Source organism: Vollenhovia emeryi, unplaced genomic scaffold (assembly GCF_000949405.1).
Source record: "Vollenhovia emeryi isolate VEMERY1.0 unplaced genomic scaffold, V.emery_V1.0 DF939205.1, whole genome shotgun sequence".
In the NCBI taxonomy this organism is placed as follows: Eukaryota; Metazoa; Arthropoda; class Insecta; order Hymenoptera; family Formicidae; genus Vollenhovia; species Vollenhovia emeryi.
The window spans coordinates 430,960-458,352 of NW_011967161.1; the positions used below are offsets into that span (position 1 = coordinate 430,960).

General features: G+C 40.7%; 2 protein-coding genes across 2 annotated transcripts; one reads left to right on the forward strand and one right to left on the reverse strand.

Moving 5' to 3' along the window:
* Window positions 1–4,907: 4,907 nt before the first annotated feature.
* Window positions 4,908–22,428, forward strand: LOC105561580 (nucleoredoxin-like). The gene is made up of 7 exons (XM_012011679.1): window positions 4,908–5,772; window positions 18,999–19,268; window positions 20,034–20,134; window positions 20,305–20,500; window positions 20,672–20,762; window positions 20,867–21,003; window positions 21,742–22,428. Exons 1-7 carry the CDS (start codon window positions 5,323–5,325, stop codon window positions 21,955–21,957), a joined length of 1,461 nt encoding a protein of 486 aa, XP_011867069.1. The 5' UTR covers window positions 4,908–5,322; the 3' UTR covers window positions 21,958–22,428.
* A 599-nt stretch (window positions 22,429–23,027) lies between these two features.
* Window positions 23,028–26,861, reverse strand: LOC105561582 (cell division control protein 45 homolog). Its single transcript, XM_012011680.1, has 9 exons — window positions 26,482–26,861; window positions 25,482–25,634; window positions 25,191–25,400; window positions 24,938–25,111; window positions 24,612–24,850; window positions 24,186–24,522; window positions 23,719–24,113; window positions 23,581–23,657; window positions 23,028–23,503 (listed from the first exon to the last, which is right to left on the reverse strand). Exons 1-9 carry the CDS (start codon window positions 26,530–26,532, stop codon window positions 23,439–23,441), a joined length of 1,701 nt encoding a protein of 566 aa, XP_011867070.1. The 5' UTR covers window positions 26,533–26,861; the 3' UTR covers window positions 23,028–23,438.
* Between the last annotated feature and the right edge of the window lie 532 nt (window positions 26,862–27,393).

Below are 27,393 nucleotides of genomic sequence, written 5' to 3' on the forward strand. Positions count from 1 at the left end.
AACGTGACGACGCGCGCCACGCTGGACGTGGAACGTGGGGAGAGAAGTCGCGCCGCGCCAGCGCCGAGAGGCCCGCGTGCGCCGCCCGTCGGGCCGACGGTGTCGCCGCGCGCCGACGAACGGACGCTAACGCCTATCTCGTCGTGCGACGCACGACGCACGCGCGATTCCAGGCCCCGCGCACGTTGTTGCACCAGCACCGACTACCGACGACACGACTGCTCCCGATCTTTTTTTTAGTCCGCCGGATGGACGGATCTCTGGTCTCCGCTCCTCGGTGGCGCTTGGTTTTTAACGGACGGTCGAGCGCTCCGCTGGAATGTCCGGCGGTTTTTTTTTCTATTTTTTTGAGAGCGCAGTCGACCGTGACTGATGACATTTCGCGTGCGCCACTCGGATTGAACGTCCTTATCGCGCTTCGCATCCGCTGATTGACCTCTCGGTCTCTCTCTCTCTCTCTCTCTCTCTTCTCCTCCCTCCCTCCCTTCCTCTCTCTCTCTCTCTCCCTCTCTCTCTCGTCCGTTCCTCTTCCGCCCTCTCTTGCTCAGCTCTTCGGACCGATCGATCGTTGATATACGTGTAAATTTTTAATAATCGCGGCTGCCGCGACCGCGCCCCACCCACGGTCGTTCTAATATTAACGTGACATATCCACCTTAATGCCCGCTTCTCCGCCTCCGCCTCGGTATATGTTGCATACAGAGAGGCGTATTGTAATCCTAAAAGAGAAACGCTAATTCTAGGCTGGTTAAAACCGGCGGTCGGCGCGACGGTCCGCGAACTAGCGCTTCGTTAACCCTGGAATTCTATAATGGAATTTTCTCTCTATCTCTCTCTCTCTCTCTCTCTCTCTCTCTCTCTCTCTCTCTCTCTCTCTCTCTCTCTCTCTCTTTCTCTCTGGGCCGCGTCCAGCGAGCGTTCGATCGCGAGCTGTTGGGGAAATTTGTGCGAGCGTAAGTTACATGCGTGCTCCGAGCAAATTCGGGGCCATCTGGCTCCGGATTTAACGAGTTCATTTCGCGTGCAGGCTTTCCCTCGATTTTCCCTCTCTCTGCTCGCATTATACGCAGAATGTAGCGAGAAAACGAGAGAGAGACAGAGACAGAGAGAGAGAGAGAAAGAGAGAGAGAGAGACAACGAGTCGATAACTCCGCGTCGCTCAATCTCGCACTTCATCGACACATTCTGCAAATTAGTCCACATAAATCAAACGATCTGCGCACTACGTTTTTTTTTATAGCGGCGTTCAATATATAAAACTCGACGCGAATATACCTTCTGCGCATCGGCTTAGCGCGTTATCTCGCGCTCGACGCGACTTCTTGCCCGTAATGCAAAAAAGAAAGACTCGACTCCGTTTTCCTCGCGTCGCTCTGCGTTTTTCTTGCCGCAATCGACGCGCAACCGGCTCGCTGCGGATGCAGGAGGGAAAACAAACAGATCGCCAAGCGACCGCCCTGGGATACATTTTGATAGCGTTTCGCATGTTCTATTATCGGGCCGTCGGTGCCCGATGCAACATATACGCGTCGGGTATTACTTATTCATTAAAGTGATTAGGGCAATTAGACGCTTTACGTAAGCGCCCGGCATCGTCGCGATTTACGCGCACTCTTCTGCTCCAAGATACTGTGCATTCACTTATAAAGTATAATAATCTACGTCTGCATTTACATGGTGAATGTTTAACGTGTCATAACAATGAATAATCCGTGGACCATCGAGCACTCATGTTTCGGCAGGAATTTTTACATCTTGTTTGCAATTTTAGTTTCTGTTGCCACTGTCCGGGTTGGGCGCAATTTTTAGCGTACGTGCCACGAAAAATTCATAGATCGGATCAGCGTAAGTGGAGGAAAGTTCCCTATCATGAGACAGCGGAGTTGCTGCTAAATTAATAGGCATCATCTGGTGGTTCCGCCATGAATTTATTGCCCTTGGAGAGGAATCTCTTGTTTAGTGGAAGAAAATTGACTGTTGGACCGTGCAATCGTTGCGAAAAAGGATTTGTGATTGAATATGGTTGAAAACCTGCAATCTCGTATTGGATAGAATAGAGGACTTTCCTCTGCTAATAATATTTCTGCATTAGTGTAACCTTTACATCACCGTACAGTCAATTAATAAATTACAACTGAATTGCATCTACCATAATTTGATATTTCGCGTTCTTTTAGGGCTGTTTGCGAAGATAGTTGAAAAGTTTAAAAAAAGAATCGATTAATCGATCAAATATAGTAATTTACATCGTACCGTTTACGTGAAAAAGGGCTCGTAAATATAATGCGAACAATATGTAAAGAATCCATGTGGATGTAATCTTGAAATTCACGGCACGGCCGCTCCGCTGCGCAATTCTCATTGAGCATGCACCTTGTCCAGTCGCGACGCGTTGTGATTGGCCGCGCGAATTCCCGATCGCAACCCACGACGCGACGTTCGTACTTTGCGTGCATGTGTAAGCGGCTTTGTGCGCCCTTCACCTTTCTCTCACCTAATCTAATTTCTCCGTAATAAAAGGTTTAATTTTACGTATGTACGTAGGTCTACTTTTATTTTAAGTGTCAGAAATGTGTACAGCGCGATGCAGCTACAAAGAACAGACCTAGGGCGTAACGTTTCCATTAATTCCGAATGCCGCCTCGTTTTTAAGGCAATGGCCAAGTGGAGATCTGCCCGAAATAAAAAGGGATATAATCGCTGACGTCACTTGCGCTGTAGATTATGTTTGTTCAAGTGGATTTTTATAATGGCTGCTTCACTCGCGTCGAGGTATCGACACAGCCGTCGTGCGCAATGGATGCGTTTTGTTTTTTTAAATAATTGTTATTACGCAATCATAGATTGAAGATGGGAATACCGAAGCAATGCGGTACCGTGTTAAATTCAGTCTTATTTCAATGACTGCTGTAACAAGTGACAATGGCCAAGAAGTTTAATAAGATTATCCGAAAAGTTTTAAATAATTAAATAGATTCAAGGATTCTGTCCCCGACACGTCTCTATTTATTTTTTATATTTACTTATCGGTCAAGTTTCACTTGTTGTTAATTAAATAAGTTTTAACACTAAGCAAATAGAATTCACAAGGTTCTGACGTGAAATCGCAAATACGAAGTAATAAAGGATATAAGAGCCAAGGCAGGACGTTGGTGTCTAAATGATTTCACTTTTTAAATTTGTCGCGAAAAATTTACCTCAGCCAGGTTTAAGACTAAAGTCCTTATATAATTAAAGGTGAAAACAATTATAATGTAAATTTAAAGAGCAAATAATCGATCAACGTTTAATGTATTCAGTAAACAAAATGTTAATGGTACAGTACCGACCAAAATTATATCACCTTTAGGTATTCTGAGCATAACTTTCGTCGAAGTGCATCGAATGTGCTCAAAGTTTTACAGTAGACACCTGACAACGGGTGCATCTTGTATACGAAGGACACTGAAATTCAAGGTTGGGAAAGTTACTTTATAAAAGTGTCTATAGTTACAGTTACAGTCTTTTCGCTAAAAATGTGACTAGTTACAGTTACAAGTTACCAATTCTAAAAAGTAACGCGTTACAGTTACTCCAAAAGTAACGAATCGTTACTTCGCAGTTACTTTCTTGCAATGAAAATAAAAATATCAAATCTGCATTTGAATTGTGAAGCGTCGATAAAGGCGTTTATGCGCAGATGCAAGGCCTAATACAATCTGTGGAGGTTCAAAGTATATATAAAGTAACTATTTATGTAACTATTAAATTAGTTATTGGTTTTCGAAAAAATGTGACTAAGTTAAGTTACAGTTACAGATGAAGAGAAAGTAACGAAGTTAAGTTAGAGTTACCAAAAAAAAGTAACTGTAACTGTAACTTCGTTACAAGTAACGAGTTTTACTTCTCAGCCCTGCTGAAATGATTTTCGAATTTTTCACTCGTGCACTTTAAAATTAGTTATGCACAGAAAATCGAAAGGTGATACATGTATATGTAATTTTGGCCGGTACTGTATATACATATTAACAGTTTGGTTTCGGTAGATTCGAGCAGATTATAAAAACTGCGGTTTGTATTGCAAATCTGTGACGTCGGAGCTCTCTTGCGTTTGGGTGAGCGAGAGAGGAGAACGAGATAGAAAGGAAGGACACTCTGACGTCTCAAATTTGCAATGCCGAAAACGCAGCTAACGTATATTCGAGCAGAATATATAATGATGATGTCATGACAGATAACATTAGCCGCGTTGGCTTTAAGTTCACGTTATATCAGCAGATCCTGATGAGATAGGATCTATAATTTACCTTCTTTCGTGATTTATTGTTGGTACTGTGAGGCCCGGTTTGTAATTTTCTCGTTAACTGTTCGCCAGAAGTTAGTCGACTCTCCATCTTTTTCTACGTTATTATCTAAGAAGAAACAGAGATTCGGCTAACCTCTGGTTAACAATTATTGCATATGATGCCAACATACAAAAATTTTTGTATCTCAGAAACGATTGAGTTTTCGACCTATGTTTATTTAGGTTTTTTTACTCAGTATGGCGTGTCCTATCTACCATATAAATATTGAATGGTTTTTTTAACACCCTGTATATACATATATACATATTTATACATTTTTCAAGTATCTACTTGAGTGTCAAAAAATAATTTGTTCAAGATTGTTTTAACGTTGCAGCAATTATAAAGAATTAATGTACGGACGTTAACCTGGATTCAACGTAGAAAGGATATTTATACTTCAACATTCAACATTGCAACGTTTCAGCAACATTATTTTAACGGTGTAGAAAAAAGCTGAATTAAAAACTTGCTTAAGGTATGACAAAACATTTTTTTTGTGTTATCTAAGAGTGCCCTAACAAATCCTAAAAAAATTTATTTCATTGTACGGTGTATTTACTGGTAAAAAAAAATGGTTAAGGATGAGCGTAGTTTTTGGGCCGTTAAAGTGAAATGACCCCTTAAACACGTTAAAAGAGTCGAGCGCAAACGCCAGGTAACTCCAAAATGGATGTACAAAGCACATTTCGTGGCTCGACGCTGTCGAAGCGCGCCGGGGTGGCCGGCTTCGGATGCGCGTTTCCGACTGCTCCGCGGAGCGGAAGCTGGCACGGTGTCACCGCGCGCGCAAATCGGCGCGATACAAATTCAGTCTGCGTCTGCCTCCGTCCGCGTGTCGGTGGTGTCGTCGTCGGTCAACGGACACGCGGTGTGCGCGGCGTCTGGCGGCGTCCAACCCCTCCACCGTCAAAGGGCTCCTCGGTCGGCGCGCGTCGCGCGTCGCCGGCTCTCTCGAGTCTCGAGCGCATCCGGACACTAGTCCAGTCGCAGAGCGATGGCCGAACGGTGCGCAGGCGAACAGGTATCCGCGCCGGCGTGTGCCGCGAGGAAGGCGCCGCCGGCGACCGGCAAGCCACTGTGCTGGCAGCACCGGCTGTTCGGCAAGCAGCTCGCGCGTTGCGGCCACGCGACTAATGACACGATGAAGTCGATCGACGCGACGGCGACGCTCGTCCACGAGGACGGCCGGCCGGCCTGCGAGATCGTCGGCATGTACTTCAGCTTCGTGAATCCTGGCGCGACCTGCGACGACTTCACCCGCCAGCTAGTCGACCTTTACGCGAGTGTCAACGGCGCCGGCGGTGACAACAGGAAGAGATTCGAGGTGGTGCACGTGGTACACTGGAGCAACATGACCGACGTGCTCGACTACGACGAGAGCTTCCGCGCCCACGTAGCCGATCTACCCTGGCTCGCCGTGCCGAACCACGACTACGAGAGAAAGGTGAGAGAAAGCGTATTTTTCCCCTGTGCTTCGGCATGAGCCGTCCTTCGCAATTTATTGTTCTACGCGTTTCCCTCCGTTCACCCCGAAAAACCCCTTTTTCTCTCGGACCCCCGGACCACCCATCTGCGTTTTCCGCTTTTGAACATCGCCGCGATGACGTATACGTGACCGTCACGTGGTGTTTCGCACGGTCGTACCTTTGTCGGCATTCTCGCATTGTTAACCATTGAAACGTTTCCGATTAGACCTACGATGATGTTTGGAGGAAAAACCTTCAAGTATTAAGTCTGACAATGAGTTACTGTCGTCCGGTCTGTGGTGGTTCGAGCCGAAACTTGGCTGTGAGAAATTCTTCCGCTTATAACTGTCTTTTTTTGTCATTCCGTAAAATAAAACTTCTGTAATTCGTTTGAGCGGCCTGGCATTCCGATTGAAGCGCAAGGATAAAAAGTACACCTCCCGACTGCCCTTCTTGCGCGGGAGAAAGATTTCGTCTTACGTTCTGTTATTTGGGAGAAGCCACGTAGAAAAGAATCACATTACGCATTTCGCAAAAGAACGGTGCTATTTAGAACATTGTTAATTTTATATGGTTTCTTCACATCGCTACATATTATTATTCGCTTTTTTTTAACGTGTAAAATTAAAATTAAGATCTGTACTTATATGTATACACGAGAGATCACAAGAATTGTTTCGAAAAACCGCGCAAGGAAGGCAGTCGGGTGTAACGTTTGCCGCTGTGTCTAATAGTAGCAATGTAGACAACAATTATGTAATTTAATAATTTGAATATATTAAAAAAATTTTTAAGGCCAATAGTGTTCCGAGCAGTGTTCAGTTTAATATAACAATAAAATTAGGACGTTTAATAATTGAACGCATAACATAGTTATCTTACTCTAACTTAAAATATAAGATGACGCGTTTACCTAACATCTAAAGATGTAATAACAAAAAAATTAATATTAAAATTTTTAAGTAACAGTTTAAATTGACGAGCGTTTTACCACAAATTATTGGACAACGCTTGGAAGAGGAATTTCTTACAATTGAATCACAAGTAATATTTATATTATACACCATTGTACACGTGCGCCAACATCTTCGTACACTCATTACCAATAATTATATTATTTTAGGGACAGATCCGCTGATAAAGACTAATTGTAAGTAAAGTCAAAACGTTCGTCAATTTGAACTGTTACTTTGAAATTTTAATGTTAATTTTTTGTTATTACATCTTTAGATGTTAGGTAAACGCGTCATCTTATATTTCAAGTTAGAGTAAGATAACTATGTTATGCGGTCAATTATTAAACATCCTAATTTTATTGTTATATTAAACTGAACGCTGCTCGGAACACTATTGGCCTTAAAAACTTTTCACGTTTATTTCATTTTAATTAAGACGATCGAGCTTGCATTAATTTCTTTATGAATATATAATATTTTGTTAGAAATTTTAATACAGCATTCTCTCCGCGCAGGGTTTACAACGCACGTTCTTTCTCGAAATGAAGAACACGTGCGGTATGTACAGTCTCATTCGTTAATGCCTGGACCGTACTTTCACTAGGATTCACATTTCCATAATCTTTATTCCCATCTATACATCGATGGGTTTCAAGCTGTGGTTCACACAGCTTCTATAGAAGTCGGCGGTAGTCATAGACGTATGATATATAGACTGCGCATTTTGGCTGCAGAAGTGCACAAACTTTCGAAAGAGACAACGCACTTTGAACAGTACCGCCTTATCCTTTATCCTCTAACATTCCCCTATTCTTCTGTTACCCCCACTACTTCGCTAGACAAAGATGAGGCTACACTGTTCAACACCAGCTAACCCGTTCTAAAGTTTGTACATGTTTTCACACGGGTGAGATAGGAAACGCGCAGTCTATTCTTACTATGTCTTAACCCGAGGGGGAAACCGCTGGCCAAAATTTTGTACACAAATGCCCACTAATGCCCAGTGGGCATTACATTATCTTATTTTGTCTTATTTATCTTGTTTTATTTTATTTTATCTTATTTTATCTTTACAATGCTCCAGCAAGGCCTAATGCCCAAAAATGCCTAGTAATGCCTAGTAATGCCCAGTAATGCCGCAAATCTGTACACTGCAATGCCCTCAGCGGTTTACCCCCTTCGCGATATTTTGGCTAGTCTCGCAATCGGATAGATTTATGTAAATCATGCATTGCCGAGGTAGAAACAGTTCGAGCAGTTCATATAATTAGAACGGGATCAACGATCGAGTTGTTTGATCGATTCATGGTTCCGCGACGATCCGACTCGATGTTAACCGCCGCAAAAATAGTATAAGTATATATAATTTATTAACTTCAGCTTACAGCCAAGAAGTGGACTTGGTTTACAATATATTCTTAACTCATTCATTCTTGCACACTTATTTCCATCCTCCCTATTTTCATCCTTGCATGTTGCGACTAGTATTTCTAATTGCTTTATTTACTTACTTAGTTTACTTGTATTTGAAACATAAATTTGACAATTTTAAGCTTAGCTTTAGTGTATGTTAAATTTTTGGTTTATTTGTACTTACACTTGTGTGGATTGTAAGATACAGAATTGACCCCCGGATTCAAAGTGATCGATTAATTAGGCTCGAAAGATCCGAAAGGTTTAAATTTGAAAGACAAAATGACTCGAATTATTCGGCCATCAGGAAAGACCGGGTATTTGAAAATATCTTCTTTTTGCAGCGAAAATTTTGTGGACGCCCATCATTTCTCGAACTTCAAATTATCACATATAGAGTCCGGTGTCTTGAAAGAAGAAATAGAGTTCGGATTAAAATACTGCTAAAACTAATTAATAAAAGAAAGATCGTCGTTTACTTCACGTCTTCAATATTTAATTCGCGAGCTAGTCTTCAGAATTGCGTAAAAGACCATTTTTCTCACTTTGCAGTATTTGCGATTGATATGATATGCACGGCGATCAGAGATAATGAGGTAAAAATGCAGACATAACGAGCTTCTAATTGCGCCCGCCCGACGAACAAAACGACAGAGAAAGAGAGCAGGGGAGGGGGGAGGAAGCGAGGTAGAGAATGCCAAACGTCTGTATACCGTAAACATCGCCGTGGGCGGCGATTTTGGGAATTGCATGCACGCACGCACGCACGCATGGAACATCATTCCCGCTGGGGGCGACAACGCACAACGACCTCAGTTTTTCATTCCAGTCGCAGGCGTTTTAACCCTTTCGCGCGCACAGTCGCGCTATTTAAGGCCCGAATATTATTCGCGCGAACGCGTCAAGCGGCGAGGGGGAGGAGGGAGGAAAATCGGTCGCGTGGCACGAACGCACGCACGCATGCTGAGTCCCTCCGAGGTGTATTATTCACCCGCGTGATCCTTTTACCATTATCGCTCGCCGATGGGTATCATCGTCGATGCGGAGGAAAGTACCGCGACGAAGGAAACTACGAGAATGCAGCTTGGAAGAACGAGCTCGCGTGTGACTCGGATGAGAGGTGGCGTGTGATGCCTCGAATGTAACGAGGCGTTTTGCTGCGTGCCGTACAGCGCGTTGTATTTCGAATTTTTCCTCGCTCGTGGGGCACTCGAAAAATTAGAGAGTGGCGAATATTTGACAATAGCGCCGGCAGAAAGCGTAACTGCGCAAGCGGAGCGTCGAGTTTTCTCCCGACGAGGATTTTCTCGAACGTCGCTCGCGTGGCCGGTGTCGCGAGAAACGGGACACGCGTGCTGATCGAATTTTTGCAGAAGCACGCTCCGAAATGTTTCTCGAGATGAGATTGCCTTAGCTTTTTGTATGGACGTTGTTAGTTAACTGTACGATATATCATCGAAACTTTCGGTTTATACACGGAGATAATTTTCTTTTAAAGTTTACCCCGAAGATCATGTAACGTGGGACAACGTGGTATTTTGAAAAACTTAATGAATGTTTTCCAAAATTTTACCATGCATTTTACTAGTAGAGTGCGTGGTAAAATTTCAAAGAACCCTCATAAAATTCTTCGAAATGCCACGTTGTCTCACAATTGCATGACTTTCAGGATAAATTTTTAAGAGAAAATTCTCTCCGTGTACCTTAACCGTCGTTTATTATGTCAGATTAAACGCGGAGGACATTTGAAATGTTCGCATGCCACTGAAGAAACGCTGAGCCGATTTGCATTTTGTCCAGCCGGGGTACTTTAGGCTCATTTATGTTTACAATAGAGATGTACACAGGATACGTTTAATCCGTCTCAATTGCGAGGAGGCCGTAAGATGAATCTCGTAATCAACATCAAGTAGCATCGCGATTGGTGCTCGATCGTTAATTCCACACTTAAATCAATCTTGAGAGCGTCTCGCCGTAATCGCGAGTGCTTTATAGTCTTTCGTCGGACGAGAGAAACGGGGCTAATTGACGACCTAACAGAAGCTGAAGATTGATTTTTTTTATTTGGGATGCCCTGTCGTGCAGTACGGTGCGTTAAATTCGGTTCGGGTAATAATTAGGGATCGACAGAAATTACTTGATTATTTAAACATAGATGCTTTTTGACAATACGAAGCGAATTAATTAATGCACGCTGTACTGTTGTGCAGAGTACAACAGTAAAGTACAACGACGTGCGATCGAAACTGCCTTTTTTCGAAATAAATCATCTCTACAGCGAATCAACTTTGATACATTGCATTTTATTTTGCTCGCGCGTTTTAAGCCTCAATGAAATCGCGAAAAGACACGCGTGGTTTATCGCGTCGGTTATCAATGTCGGCCCGCGGTCATTCGCCTTTTTCGCACCTCAGTTGCTACTCCAGTTTCTCCATATTCCTATACGGAAGAAGAAAGCCCGGTTACACAACATCTGAGAGATCCGTTGCTTCGACGTTTTAATCAGCGAGGTTGCTTATAAACTCGGGCATTTTTTTTTTAAATCGCCTCGTAGAGAAACGCGCGTCTTTATCCGCGGGCAACGCTAACGAGAAAGTCACTCCATGAGGAAATAAAAGGGGTTGAACCGACGACAGGGAGGCCTCTATTCCGGACGGATGGCCGACCCATATCTTCCTCAAATAGCGTTCTCGTCCGTTCCACGCGATAATGAAAGGAATCGACGGAGGAAAAGACGGAGATGAGCTTGCGCGGTGTACGTTTCTTTTCGTTCGCGCGAGCTCGTGCATATTGCACGAGATAGTTCATGAAAGATGAAGCGCGTGCACCATTTCGGAATATCCGAAAGTGCGAATGGGAGCCGCGAAACCCCGAGTCGTCTCTTAATTGCATCCTGAATTTTAATCGGAGAAATCAGCCCTCGATGTGAAATAACGTCGTCGTCGATGATTTAATTATTCGATCTATATTTACACAGCTATATTAAGCTCCCTTTCACTCGAAACGCGCCAAGGGGGCGAAATAATCGCGGATTTGTACGATGTTCTATACGCGCCATTTAAGTCCGAATGAACTTTGCAAAACTACAGCACGAAGTTTCGTCGCGAAGCTGTTCAATTCCGCACGTTGGGAGATAGACAAAGGGTTTCATTTAGTGAGATCGGTCGAATTAATCTTTATTGTCGGTATCTATCTCGCGCGCGTAAGAAAGAAATTCGTGGCCAAGAAACGGCGCGGCGGTATATCCGAGACCTTCTATAGACAGTCTTCTTAAGAAACATTTTGTAAACTGTTTGAAACATCCGTGGGCGGAGTGCATTAGATCTGGATCGTATCTGACTTGACGGATGTACGTCAATATAACGTAATTGTTTATACACGGTATAATCAACAAAGCGGCCCGAAGTGCTAATTTAAACATCGCGGCCTCTCGGAGGGATATATTAGCGTACATTAGACTGTACTGATTATTCGAAATTTGCTAATTAAGTTATCTGCGTGGATTGGCTGACAGCTAGCTCTCTCTCTCTCTCTCTCTCTCTCTCTCTCTCTCTCTCTCTCTCTCTCCCCCCCCCTCCCTCGGACCCATCACCCCCTCTCGGTTCATTTCCCTAGATCTATCATTCCATTTGAGCGCATGATAGATTGATCTTCCATTAGATACGAGATTAATCTTCCATCTGGTATCGTACAATTGCTAATTGGTTACCATAAATGGTAATTATATAGTCCTTGTGCATTGAACAGCAATCATGCGGTCTGTTGATGAATATCTACATTAGCAAATTGTTTAAACAGAAAGCAAAAGGCATTGTTACGTTGGCTAAATTTTTTTCTCAATATAGAAGTATTAAGTAAACTTACGAGACCGTAGGTCCGATAATATCAAGAGGACAATTACAAACTCACAATCAGTATTGACTTTGATAAAAACTTCTCGGTTCTCAAAGATAAAAAAGACCATGGAGGTGATAAGTGTTATTTATCTTACAATTATGCATGGGCAACGTGGTAAAAGATAATTAACATGTATTATTACGCGTAACGCAAGGGCGGATTCAGAGGAGGGGTCCCTTCTCATTACGAATAATAAATTTACACTAGATAGAACCCGGTTTCGGGGCAAAATAAACAAAAACAAACCAGAAAATTGATAGAAAAAGTAAAAATAGAAAAAAATTACAGCCGTGAAACTTGCATGATAAACAAATGGACGCAGTACAATTTAAAGTAAAAAAAAACCCATCACAATAAAAAAAACTAAAATTGGAAACACACTGTGTTATTCGAAAAAGTTAGAAATTCAAAGAAATTACCAGAATTGAACATTTTGACAAATTAAAAATTATACGAACATGTTAATGCTTTTCTTTGACTTCCCGAGTTCCTTCAATTGCGTGCCTTACCACAAATTTCACAAACCCCCTTAAGGGGATGCTACAGTGATTCTGTACTTTTTGCACCTTTTGCTCCTGTCAGTTCCTGAAAACGTTTGTGCAATATACAAATTATGTGGCTTTCGCGAATCGACAGTTCTAGATGCAGAAGGTACAAAAGGTGCAGAATCACTCCAGCATCCCCTTAATTTAACAGAAACCCCGCTATCTCGTAACAGGAGACTCTCCTCTATGGAAATACATAGGAAATCCGTCGATAATCGTCAGGCGGTTCAACCGTCATATTCCTGTAATAATTATAATTAAAAGCACGTACAAGGATCGCCTGATTCCGCAGTATCGAATGCACGCGTGTTCGTGGAAAAGCGATGTCTTATCGCTGCTCCATGTCGCGGTTTCCTTTTACATTTTGTTTCGTTCCCTTCTCTTTTTTTTTGTCGACCCCAGTGCACGCCTATGAATTGTGCATGGCCTGTTAGTCCGTGGTCAAAGGGAAAGTGGGGAATGCACAGGTTGCTCGCACGAAAAGCCGTCCCTGTGTTTGCAGGGGAAAAACGAATCTCGCGACGGGCAACTTTGAGCCGCGCGATCGCCGTGTATCAACCTTTTACGGCGGTCGCGTCGTCTCCCTCATAATCAAATACTCTTCGTAGATTATTAATAGCCGTGTAACGAGGCGATGGACGAATACCAGGTTGTTTTTCTTTCGTCCGTCGATCTCTAGATAATTCAACTCCGATCTATAGAAATCTTGATTGTCTCGTCGAAATCCGTCCTTCATCCGGCTGCTTCCTCGTCTAGAAGCGGGAAGCCTGTCCGGGACGCGACGGGTAGTTGAAGATCTCACGGGAGATCGTTTCAACAAGTACTTAACACGCCGTCAGTTACGAACGTCAGGCGAAGTCACGCTTGCGGCGCGTCGTCGTCGACCGTACACTCGGTCGCTGATCGTTTCGAACGCGACTCGCTTATCGATAACAACTAAGACCGAGGGGCACGAGCTCTCGGCTCCCTTTTAAACGTCCCAAGATTTATTACCGCTCCGCGGCGCGGCGGAGGAGAAGGGCCCTCGTTCACGTTGTAACAGCGGAAAGAAAATCCAACGCCGCCGTATAAATGAGCCGGTTACACGCGACATTCGCTTATTCACGGGCATTGCTTGTGAGCAGCACTCGTGGACAACCGGAGAGGGAGTCCACGAAGGGAGAGCACGCGGCCGTCGTCGCGACGGCTGCAGTTGAGCGCGCACGGCAGAGGCGTCGGACTAGACTTGCGGTCTCTGTATACACGAAAGGGGTCGAGGGGAGGAGACGATTGAACGCGTGCGAACCAGGGAAAAGTGATCTCCGTCTGGCCTTCTCTTCCCTCTATCCTCCCTCGGTTCTTTTTTAGCTCGGTTGCTCGCTTCCACTCGGTGTCAGGGCGGCCAGGGCGATTTCGTCGGTAACGCGAACGAGAGGGAAAGGCTCGCGACGAGAGGACGGGAGATAGACGAGAAAAGGGATAGAAGGGATAGACGGAAAGGGAGAGAGAGAGAGAGAAAGAGACGAAGACACGTAGAGCGCGATGTCGCGATGGTAGGGAATGTACACTGGACGTCATAAATGCTCGCTCGACCGTTATTAGATACACGGAGGCTGTAATTCACGGGGTCCTATTGCGCCCTGACACGTGCCAAGTGCTCATATATAAAATGCGATCTCGCGTGCAGAATGTCCCACGTATTTAGATATTTGTGGATTAAGAAACGCGCTTACAGAATCATCAGACTGTCCCAGCGAGATATGCGGATGAGTGCAAAGAAACAGCATGGGGGGGGGGGGATTCAATATTGCTCGTTCGAAGGAGTAAACCTGCCACCTGACAGCCATTTTCATCGCTCCAACCAAGATGGATTTCGAGAAAAATGAAGTGATTGAATTACATCGACCAGCGCAAACTTCGTCAGGCTTTGTACTTTGCTTGAACTGAAATGCTTTCGGAGACGAAGCATATTCGACGGGAGAAATAGAATCTTGGCTAAAGAAGTTCAAGGGAAGGCGAAGTATTAGTGGGAGAACGTTCGTGATGCCACTTTCAAAGAAGATAAACGAAAAGAAGGAAGAGTTTCGGATATTAGGAAGAAACTAGGAGGAAAGAGGAACGTCGGTCTTCGAAATGTCTCGCAAAGCTTTCCTGAGGGACTCTTCAGTAACACTTCCATTAATCAAGTAAAGTATGGTACAAAACTTGACGAATTCGCGCTGGCGATGTCACTAATTCGATCAATCAATTTTTTCTCAAAATCCATTTCGGACGCGAGCGACGAAAGTACCTGCCGGGCGGAAGATTTGCGCTTTCAATTTTCATCAGTGCGGCGACTGATTTCAATCTCGCTCTAATTCACAGAACTAGAAAAGGATAAGAAGGAAATTTAACCGGGATCAAAGTTAATCTACACTGATAGAAACGAACATTAATCGCCCCAGCCTTGTTTTCTTTACAGAGAATGAAAGCAACGGCGCTCGCAAGGGGCAGCGCCTTCGTCTTAAAGGTGTATAGAGAATAAGGGAATGTTTCACGTCAAATAAATGACCAACCGGCAAGAGGGATCAATATCGGACTTTTCCACGGAGAGTTTCGAACCGAAGGGAGAGCTTTCAACTCGCATCCCGAGCGATTCCGCTTCGCCGTCGAGTGCCGAGACAGGCGGCGAGTGTCGGTCTAATAACGGGCGAGAGCGTTTATGACGGTGCGCCCCCGGTGTACAGGGCTGAGCGAGGAAAATAACGATAGCGCCAGGCAGCGTCGTTCGCCGAGCGGTAGCAACACGGGCAAGGGAGGACGCACGCGTTATCGACCGCTCGAGAGACTCCGAGCGAGGGCGAGCGCGAAAGCACCACCACGTCGTAGGGCACCACGTGACGCGGGAGCGGGAAATATATGAAGGGACGCGCCGCCTCCCTTTCCGCCTCTCTCTCTCTCTCTCTCTCTCCGCCCTTCTTCTCTCTCTCTCTCTCTCTCTGGTCTTCCTCTTTCTCCCCCTTACCTTTCTCCCGCCCGGTAAAAGTATTATACTTACGATAACGTACAGCGCGATCCATCGTGTTCGCTACCTACGAAACCCTCTTCCCTATCTCGCCTTACGCCTCTTCTATCTCACCCTCTCTGCCCCTTCCCCATCCCCCCCGCCTCTTTCACCCCTTTATGCGCGCCGTAACCCGTAACGGAGCATCCCGCGCGATACGAGAAATCCCGACCGTTCCTCCCTCGAGATATCGGGGACGAGGGGCTCCGAATGTTTCGAGACGAGGGTCGGCCGACTTAATGCAGTTTCGGGGGTAGATTGGAAGGTTTAGACTCCGTACGCGGAGACGCGCGCGCGGATTCTCCTCTCGGTCGAATTATGACACCCGATCGGCGAGAAGCCGCGTCAGCGAGTTTCGTCGACGAGGAAACTGGGGAATGTGTTCTGAGATATATCGTGAAGAATGCGCGCTTGTATTCTTTTAAATATTGAAGAGCGCTGAAAAAAAAACACGTACATTCCCATAGAAATAAAATTGCAATATCCTACTTTTTTTTGTCGCGGTGAGCTGAAAGAAAATTGTATCGCAATGGGTTTTTTAGGTATTTAAAGTTGTCGACTCTTTGCGTCCCGGTGGTTTTGCTGTAAAACCATTGTGAGCGGTTGTGCTCGTTGAATGTTTCGCCGCTATTTTTGGACTTTTCTGCGATATTTGTAAAGCATTTGTAATTAAATATTTTTGCATTATTTTTAAAAATATGGGATACAGCAAATACTATTAATTTTTTTTAAATTATTTTTGTATAATTGACAGTAATTTGTAAATATTTGTATATACTTATACATGCTTCTCAAAACACATATTTTTTCTTTTCTTACATTGGGCTGCAAAGGATTAACGTGGCAAAAATCATGGGATGAAAGCAAAAGGATTCTGTGACTGAGACATCCAAGAGATCACGAACGCTTCCGGAAGACTGAATTCCGATTAATCTGCGTGCTTAATTAATTAACTATCAAGTAATAATATATACACTGTTTTAACATGGACAGAATGATTAATTCTTTAAACAAAGTTAGATTATGACAGCGAATAATCAACAGTTGCGATATATGAATATTTAGATTGCAAACATGCGCTTCAATTATGCAAATAAATTCATGCATTAGGCGCAATTTCCAAACTCCGATCAAGTTAATTGGCGATCAAATTCAACTGACAGAATTGTTTGAACAAGTTTTTAAAAATATATTTTAACGGATTATAATCCGCTGTTTCCGATATAATCTTTTCATCCATGTATTATATTAAACAACACACATGGTTATTCTACTTACATTAACAAAATAGTACAGATAAATTAATTCAAGTTTAGTCGAAACCCCGCCCATAATCTGCAATATGCAGTACCTATCCCAGTCAATACCAAGTGACAGTCACATAGCATCAATATTATAATTTCCTACTCAACAATGTAAATGTAATTAACATTTACATCGTTGAGTAGGAAATTTTAATATTAATGTTATGTAACTGTCACTTGTGTGTGGTGTTTAAATTATGTCCTGCTTTAAAATTGCAACATGTGTTTTCCGTATAAATCCCTTTCGCGAAAATATATAGCAAAGAAAGCTGCTTAAAGATTCCCCTCTTCCAGTTTCCTTCCTACCCTTAAAAAAAATTAATTATTATCAGAATAAATAGCGAGTCGATTTTGCACGGTATAAAGAATCTGAAATCACAATTTGCATCGTAAAAGTACTCTCGAAAAAAAGTAACCTAATATATGCCATTACGAGATTGCATACGTGATACTGTCGTAAAATATCACAATTGTGTAATAATAAAGAGAGAATATGGAAAATCTGTTATTTAGCGAATTACCGAGAAAAACGGAGACCGGCGCATACGGTAAAATAAACTGCGCCGATATATTTCCATAATTGCCCTCCATGCGTAGCTCTTATTCCATTATCCTTATTATGTCTCGAGTAATATTATATCTGTACGGTAATATCGCTCGCATCGTTAACGCAGCTCTGACTGCAGCTGTTCGCGCTTATTGCTACAGGTCCCTGGAGAAATACGCTTTTAGTGCGTCTTGTTTATTGGTACCAGCGAACGAGACCAGTATTCCTTGCAGTAATAATTACACCTGCATATATGCACACGATGGTTGTATTAAATAACATAACGTCATCGAGTATACAATATAATATGATATAATATTATATTATATACTCGATAATGTTCGGGTAACGAATATAATAATCAAGTACACAATATAGTAACAATATCGCATAGTGAGTATAATAGCGATGCTAGATTACGTGCGGGGTGCGTGATTTTCATCGCCACGGAATGAAAAGTATTGTAATGAAATTTCTGACAATGAGTCGCGCGCTGAACGTGAAAAGCCACGTCGCTTAAAAGAGGAACGAAGTTTCTGCATATTTTAACTTACGCAGAGCTGGCGATTATAGCACGAGATTAAAAACTGAGAGCCGCGGGCAATTTACAAACATCTATAACTGGCTACCGCAGGATTCTGACATGCGAGTGAAAATTTAAAAAAAGAATTGTTTTGTGATATCATGCTTGTAACCACTTGTAAACACGAATCATGCGAAGTCGTCTGCCTTCCTATAAATATAAAATGACATGAAACTACGTCAGCGGCACCCAGCTACGGGCTTTAAAATGACGTAAAGTTGCGTCAGTGGTGGTCAGCTACAGGTTTTAAATGACGTAAAATCACGTCAGCGGTAACTAGCTATAGATCTTGACTTGACGTAAAATCAGCAGCCGCTGATTTTACGTCAAGTCAAGATTAACTGATCACGCAGATTAATCGGAATTCAGCCTTCCGGAATCATTCACGATCTCTTGGATCAGTCACATCTTAATCACATCTTAATTAGAATATTTTTGCTTTCATCTCTTGATTTTTTGTCAGGTTAACCTTTTGCGGCCCAATGTAAGAAAAAAATATGTTCTTTGAAAAACATACATATACAAATACTTATAAATAACTGTCAATTATACAAAAGCTGAAAAAAAATTAATAGTATTAATTGCTGTATCCCACACATTTTTAAAAATAATGCAAAAACATTTAATTATAAATGCTTTACAAATATCGCAAAAAGGTCAAAATAGCGACGGAACAATCAACAAATAAAAAACAGTTCACAATGGTTTTACAGCAAAACCACCGGGACGCAGAGTCAACAACTTTAAATATCTACTAAAAAAATCATACAATTTCTATTTCAGCTTCAGTGTGTTAATATCCTATTACGTTTCCGGATTCTACTTTCAACGCGAGAACTATATGAGCAAGTGAAACTTACCGAGAAGTTTTGCTAATTTATTTTTGATCGCTGCTATCCGAATATATTCATTCGCAATGCATTAATTTTTTTTTCAGACCAGACTGACTCGAAGGTACCGAATAAAGGTGGGTGTGCCGACGTTGATTTTATTGGAGGCGTCCAACGGGTCAATCGTGACAAGAGAAGGTGTCGAGCGAACTATCGCTGATCCCACCGGCGCGGAATTCCCTTGGAGACCGCTGCATCCGAAGGCCGCCTTCGAGGATGGACCTCTCCTACCGTGCGGCGCCCGCGGCAGCAACGAGCCTATGTTGCACGAGGAGCTTCGCCACTGCTTCAAGGGAGTTTACTTCAGCGCACACTGGGTGAGTAACGATGCCCAAGTGAATGCTAGAAATTAACAAGCGACAAAAGAAACAAGTGGGAGAAGACTCCGAGAGTCCTTGCTGAGAAGGGCTTAGACCCGGTTTCGCCAATGTCGCTTAACTTTAAGCTTTTAGCTTAATTTGTTCTTTGTCTCTTTCCAACTGTTACTCCAGAAAGAGACAAAGACAAATTAAACTAAGATTAAAGTTAAGCAACGTTTGGTGAAACCGGGCCTTAGAGTAGCAGCCGAAATATAATTTACAGCTTTGTAGCAAATTGATAGTTAAATGTTACATAATGTTAACTCACGCATAACTAGTTGCGTTTGAAACTTTCAAAGTTAACTTTTTCCTAATTTCGATATCGAGAATTTTTATTATCAGTTGGTCATCCATTTATTTGAATATTAGAAATGTTTCGCTGCCTGCAACAATTTTAGTTGAGTAGCTATCTTTTTCAAGAGAAATATATCTCGTTTCTATGAAGCAAACTTATATAAAACTGAATATAATTTTAATTATCTTAATAAATTAAAATTATATAACGAGATATTGGAAAGGATGCAACAGCTTTTGTAAAATTCTGTTTACCGAAGAATATAGAATTTTTTTTCTAGATTTATTTCTAGATTATTTTTTATTTAATCTGATTGTGAGTGATATTAGGGGGCTCTTACCTTAATTATGTAATATAGTTTTCCTGAATATGCAAATATTTATATAACGCATACGAATTATCTTATTAATACAGTGCGTTTAATTTAGTGTCCGCCTTGTAAAGCATTTACCCCGCAACTCGTGGATACGTATCAACGGATCCGGGAGAGAGGCCACGATTTCGAAGTAATTTTCGTGAGCTCGGATAGGTAAGCTTTCGTCATACAATGTCTTGTCTTTAAACGGTCGCATTTTATTCTGAGATATTTGTTCCTTTCATTTCATGGATAATTTTTCTGTATATTTATTGTTATATTTGTTACCCTTTTATTTTCTTTGCGTACCTTTTGTGAGAGATTACAATGGCATGTTATTTTAGGAGCGAGGAATCTTACAATGCGTACACTGAAACAATGCCTTGGTTGAGGATACCGTTTAATCAAGAAGAAAGACGTCGAAAATTGGCAAAAGCTTTCGACGTACAGGCAATACCCACTCTCGTTATTCTGGATCCTCGCGACAACATAATCACCTTAGATGGACGCGCCGAATTGATTGATGATCCAGAGGGACTGGTAATTTAAATGAGCTCTTTGAATATAATTATATTGCAAGTAAAATACTAGAAAGATAAAGACGCTGTTATTAAAGATAATAAAAATTAATGTTTATAAAATACCCCGTTAAAAAAATTTTACCATTACAGAATTAATTGTTATTACTATAAAGGCTATCTCAATTTTCAGAATTTTCCCTGGAGCCTTAGGCTAGTGAATATTCTAACAGAAAAGTATGCTGCATCGTTACACGATGCTCCAGGCATTATCTTGTTTGTCGGTAAGACGATATAAATAAAATGTATACATATGTGTATATATCTATAGAAATTAACAGAATAGAATAGGCTAAGAATTAAGTTACTAATATTTTATGTTTTACAGACGCGGAAGATTCTGAGATTCAATTTGCGGAAAGTGTACTACTGCCAGCTGCACAAATGTATAGAAGGGATCAACCCGATTATGATCCCAATTACGATGATCCTGATGATTCTTTGCAGTTCTACATAGCTTTGGATGTAAATATATTTTATACATACTCGTAGAATGACATAAAAATTAAATAGGTATTATAATTAATAAAATTATTTTTGTCATTTTCGAAATTTAAAATAAGAGTCAAATTTTATAATAATTATAAGACAAACACATAAATATATATAATAGATAATACTAAAGGCATAAAGTCATACCAATGTACTAAGCAATGTACTATTTATAAGAGTTGCCGATGTACTAGGAAGTTTTATAAAATTTCGAGTTTTATACAATATAATACAGTAATTAACAATGTCGACTAAAATTATTATTTTTAAATATTTCGACACCGTTAATTACTTACTTTTAACACTGTTAATTACCGTATTATATAATTTTATAAAACTCGCTAATACATTGGCGCATGATTTTTATATGCCTTTAGTGTTGTTTTTTAATATCTGTTTTTAGAGAGTATTAAGTCTAATCTACAATGTGCTTTTTGTATCTAGAATCATTTTATTTTATATAAACAAATCAGAACGCTTAAAAAATTTGTCGACAATGTACGATTATACAATGTATAATATACAATTTATCAACTTGCACAAATTTTTTAAACGTATTTATACTACAAAATGGAATGTTTCTAGACGCAGAGAGCACAATGTAGATTAGGCTTTAGTTTATTTAAGATATAAATGTGCTGTGTAAAACTGCAAATATTTTAAAAATATAAAATTATTATGCATATGAGATAATTGCATGATTTTTTACAGTGTGAAACATCGGATATTCTTCGTGAATATATTGGCTTGGACGATGCAGTACCTCTTTTAACTGCCATCGATATTCCACGGGAAGTTTATGTCGTAATGGAGGACGGTGCTAAGATTACCGTGGACTCTGTACAACAGTTCGTCGATGAATTTCTCAATAACAAATTGCCGACAAATCAAATAGCATCAAAATCAACCGAACGCATGCCGGCCTAAAAATATCATATACAATGTTAATTAAATACAAAATTTATACTTGTCAAATTTTATAAGAGTTATTCAGATAAAGAAACGTCCCTTTCTTTCTTTTACACTCTTGTCTCTGTGATATCGTCGTTCTTTATGTAGAGAGAAATTCGCGTGTACGTTGTATCTCTTCTTATATTAATTCATCGCGGGTGTAACAACAAAATATGTGTTATCCCACTATCAAAACTAAGACCCGGTTTCACCAACGTCGCTTTAATTTTAATTGTACAATTAGCTCAACTCATTCTTTGTCTGTTTCCGAGGGAACAGCTAAAAAGAGAAAAGGAGCGAGTTAAACACTAGGAGCAAAATTAATTAGCAACTTTGGTGAAACCAAGCCCAAGTCGATCAAATTGTATTTTCAAGTGTACGTAAACGCACACGAATACGTTAATACATTATAAATTACTAAATAAATATCAGATAAACGCACTGAAAGTTTCTGTGTTTATGAGATAGCCTGTTCATTGTTATGTAGCCCATATGTATACGAGAATTAAATTATATTGCTGACATTTAATCCTTTGCTGCATTGTACCGCGACAAAACCTATCATTCAAATTTGCTTTTTCAATATATAAAATTTGTTACGTGTTTCTATAGCATGCTTGGTATTACCTGATTGTTAAAAGGTTTCTCTAATAAACTTTTAGAACCACATTTTAAATAAATTTGTTATTAATGAATATATATATAAAAAGATTGTCGTTTTTTGTCAATAAATATGTTTTCATATAATTTTGATCAATAACTTATTAAAATCACTATTTACAGATTTTAAGACCGATTATGAATCCAAAGATCAAAATTCGAAACGGATAAAATTGTTAAACTCGACTGATTCCGATGTAAAAAATTATGAGATCCACCATTTTGAATATTATTTTGACCACGATCTTCTAAGTTCTCGAATAATAAGTTTCACTAAATAATAGAAAAAAATGCAACAAAGGGTTAAATATTTGGCACAATATGCATACACATTTGTGTTGTATAAATTTTCTCAGGTATATAGGTAATATATCGAGCATTATATCAATTGTCCGATATAGCAAGACTTTATTCGTATTCTGGTTTTTTTCAGTTTCTCTATCAAATTCTTTTTTATAAAAGTATTTAATTTATCGTGTTTCTTAAATTACTAATGCAAATATTATTGGAATCTTTCACTTATCACTAAATGTTGTATCCTAGCATCTTTTATACAACACGCATTACACTCAATGTTATTGATTCACACATCAGTCCTAATTCATATATTAAATATTTTACAATTATAAAGCTACCGTCGCTGGTTAAAAATGTACAATAAATTTGCGTTTAAAAAAGGCACCATACGTCATGAGCAATAAAGTGCTTCGAGTTGTTAATAGTCCTGTAAGTTAAAAATTTGATTAAAGTAATTGTCATATTGTCCATCTCTGATAATTATACATCTGTGATGATTATCATGCAAGTAGTGCTGCCAAAGCGTCAAGAAACTTGGGTCTTTCCTCAATTTTCAGTCTTATTACTGTAAAAAAAAAGGAAACATGTTAAGTACAATAAATTTCACCCAATTAACATAACACAAAACAATTGATTTCATACTTGTACTGTCAAAATAATCTGCCTCGATGTAACAATTTTTATTTTTTGCAGCTTGCTCAAATGCTTTCCCAAATAAACTGCAACCACAAAATTCATTGTTAAATAATGCAAATTATATTTTGTGTTCATAAATACTACCTTCTAGGTTGATCCTCGCAAACTGGTGGTATGCCAACAAGAAGACACGACCCTTCTTCTGCATTAAATATTGCGGAGGCCACGAGAGGCCACTCAGAAGCGCGTCTGTTTCTCGAAGAATTTACATAAGCTTTGAGGGCAAATTGAGCCAGCATGATCAGTGGATGAGGATGTGCAAATAAATAATTATCTATATTCCCATCCGGTACATTAAGATACAAAAAGGAACCGAAATTTTTTACTTGTTTAGCTTCTAATACATTCTGTGCAGTTTTGAAGATATTGTGGAGCATAAGCTTTGCCTTTTCAATGCCACTTTCTAAAATATCCTTCTTTGTACGCGACAAACAGTCCAACGCGTCTAAGAAACAACGTTGTGGTTGTCTGTCCTTTGTCTGTAAAAGTACGATATTTTAGAACACGTATTAACATACTATGTTTAATGACTGCTGTCTAATGACACGTACCGTAGAATCCAATAAAGCTAACATGGCATAAACCATGTCTGATGAACAATATTTAAAACGATAACCATATTGGAGGGTAAAACTAGTACCAATGATACTATTAACATTATATTTGCCAGCTAATTTCTCAACCATCTGCCGAAATTCTTGTCTAAAGGTAAGATCCATTGCACGAAACAACTGTCGGGATTGCACCAGAGGTAAACCCATCTCTGCTAAAATTTCCTTCAAACGTTGCTCTCCTCTAATGGACCATAGACGTAACGATACTGCAGTTGACATCGAATACTTCAAACTGGCTTCAACAGTCCAGTGACGATATAATGCTAACTGGAGACTGTTCGTTATCATTAAGAAATTAACACGGGCTTATGTCAAATTTAAATACTGAGAGAAACAAATTATCATATATACGTGAAAGGATACTCTTTATCATATGTAACTTTAACAATACTTTGCTGCTGTTGTTGATTGTCGATATCAACACCTTGTCTATGTGTTAATCTCGAGACATGTGCCTGAAGAGAACCTTCTTCAAGAACGGATATTCGTGACTCAATCTTGTTAAGAATAGACTGCTCTGTGGAACCTACTATGGCCCACCATGCCATATCTAAATCGTCCTTTGACATATTCCATGCCATCTCAAACACCGCTATCGCGCTCTACAATAAAACGTAACATGCACAATAAACTTAGACGAAAAAAACCCCCAGAATTACTTGACCAAAATCAGAAATTACAACGCGTACCGATTTGCCATAGTAGCTATATTGTGAATAATTGAAAAGAATTGTTGCCCTGTTTTCAACCCATTTTCTTCGTTCGCTTCGCTTCAATACGTCTTCTTCGTTCAATCTACGCCGTTTACTTTGCCTGCCTTCGTTCTCATTATCAGATTCTCCACTCGCGTCCTCTTCATCTGACTGCATGTGATTGAACAGGAATTATAGAAAAAAAATCGAGAAAGACACTTGGACGAGATAAAAACAATTTGTTACGCACACTATCATCTCGGAATATATCATTATATTCTGGAATCTGAGCATCTTCATCTGGTTTACCAAGAATACGTATTTGACTTTCTGAATATATATTGCATAAATCGTAAGGCCGGTGACTATCAAGAATATAAAACACCACGGATTCGTCTGGTTGGAGCAACTCCACTAAGTCTAGAGTACCGCCGCAGTTTATCATAACAACATTCTTTATCTGAAAGGAGAGAGTTTCTTAAATTACTTTTCGCCAACGAAGCACACGGCGAGGTGAATACACCTTGGAGATCCTCGTTACCTCCTCACAATTTTCGTCAAAAGCGTTTACGATATCTTGAATACCTCGAACAGGTACGAGAGTATATATCATATGATCATTTTTAAAAAGCTGTTGTAATATCCTACAGGCACAGATTGCATCAACATCAAAATTCACTAGCAGTAAACATCTCTGAAACAAGAAGGATTAGATAAAACAATTGAAAATTGTTCAGCCGAATAATGTTCAAGCTGTAATTTCAACTTCAAAACCGTGAGCATAAATTTGGCAAACAATTATTTTTGGTGTAAAATGCATCGTGGACAGATACGCTGTTTCAATCATGTTGAATTCTTCATTGTTAATAAAACAAAGAAATTAGATATGCATCATTTGTACGATAAAATTATACGATTCTCTACCATCCATAAGAAAGACAACATATATAATTATGAACGTAAATATAGAAATTCAATAATGAATTATACTTATTGTAAGATATATACACACATATATATATATATATATATATATATATATTAGAGATACATGATTTATATCATATTATATCAATAAAAAAGAATCAGATGTATGCGATAATGGTTTTCTACTTATTCAAAGGGAAAATAAAATTATGCTCGATTATGAATGAGAGTATAAATGAAAAAGATTATTTGCTACAAAGCGTACGAGGAATATACATGCTTTGCGCTTGCTATGAACGAACAAACTTCACTAATAACAAATATATATTAACAATAACTAATAAAAAAACAACGGAATCAACGATGGTTAGAGACGTACACGCGTTCCAGGTCGTTGACCGTCTACTGAAGAGACAAAATTATGTGTAACTGCGCGATTTACGCAGGAAGGAAGGTCGAGGGAGCCCGACGAGTGATCGGGACGTCGCGGAAAGGCCGGGGAGGGCCGTCGAAACGGCTCGGGGGGCCAAGACGGTGCGCGGTTGGGTCGCGTAACCTATACACGATGGACGCGGAATACGCTGCCGCGAGGGCAGAACTGGACGTCGACTCACGCTTCTTTGTATCGCGTCGTAGAAATCCTTCTCCAGACTCGTCACGAACATGTTGCGAGCCGTCTACGGCAGGCGAGACATCGCAGGTTTCGCGGCGGCCCCTCGCACGCGACGGTCTCGGGGACGGACGATTTAAGCGCGAAAAATCCAAACCGTCGGCTCACGAGTCACGGCGTTGCGCGCGACGGTCGTGCGCGTCCGTCGTCGGCGTCGGCGAGGGGAGGTTAGCCGCCGCCATGCCCCGGAGACCCGGTCGATTCGGCCCATCGCTCCGTCCGTGCGTGTCGATCGGGACCGGAGATCGAGGCGTGCAAATGCGTAATTTTGCAAAACAGCGGCGACGACAACGTCCGAGCGAAACTTTCTTCACAATTCTTGTAAACAGTGCCAGTGTCGATAACATCGATATTCGATAAATCGTACGCGACATCGAGTTCGATGGCGCGTCTGTTCGAAGCGATCCTCGGGTCTGTTCTTTATTAGCACCGCGCGCCGTACTTTCCGCATTGCAAACGAAACGGATATGTAGCTTAGAGAGAGAGAGAGAGAGGGAATTCTTTTTGAATTCTCAAATTATAAAATGAATTCTTTCTCCCATTTTTGGGCTGAAAACATTCTTAAGGCTTGGGCCCACTTCCCAGCGAGAAATGACTCGTCAATCGATATCAAAACTATAAAATGTTATAGATCCCAAGGAGAAGAAAAAGTCAGGATGATGTCAATTTGATGTCATATTGACATCATCCTGACTTTTTCTTCTCCTTGGGATGTTGATTCGACATCGTTTCGATGCCGATCAACAATTTTTCTCTGGGCTGTATCTTTTATGGAAAAGCTGCTGCCCTAGTAAGACTTGAATAAATTTCGACAATTAAAAATTACATAATCGCACTTTCATCAAAAGTAATAGTT

Bases quoted from the DNA above. Each gene is read 5' to 3' on its own strand.
- LOC105561580 (XM_012011679.1), top strand. From the start codon at position 5,323: ATGGCCGAACGGTGCGCAGGCGAACAGGTATCCGCGCCGGCGTGTGCC. The intron at 20,135-20,304 runs GTAAGCTTTCGT...ATGTTATTTTAG, and splicing joins ATTTTCGTGAGCTCGGATAG to GAGCGAGGAATCTTACAATG. The intron at 21,004-21,741 runs GTAAATATATTT...GATTTTTTACAG, and splicing joins AGTTCTACATAGCTTTGGAT to TGTGAAACATCGGATATTCT.
- LOC105561582 (XM_012011680.1), bottom strand. From the start codon at position 26,532: ATGTTCGTGACGAGTCTGGAGAAGGATTTCTACGACGCGATACAAAGA. The intron at 24,851-24,937 runs GTACGCGTTGTA...GTTTTATTGTAG, and splicing joins ATAGCTACTATGGCAAATCG to AGCGCGATAGCGGTGTTTGA. The intron at 23,504-23,580 runs GTATGAAATCAA...TTTTTTTTACAG, and splicing joins AGATTATTTTGACAGTACAA to TAATAAGACTGAAAATTGAG.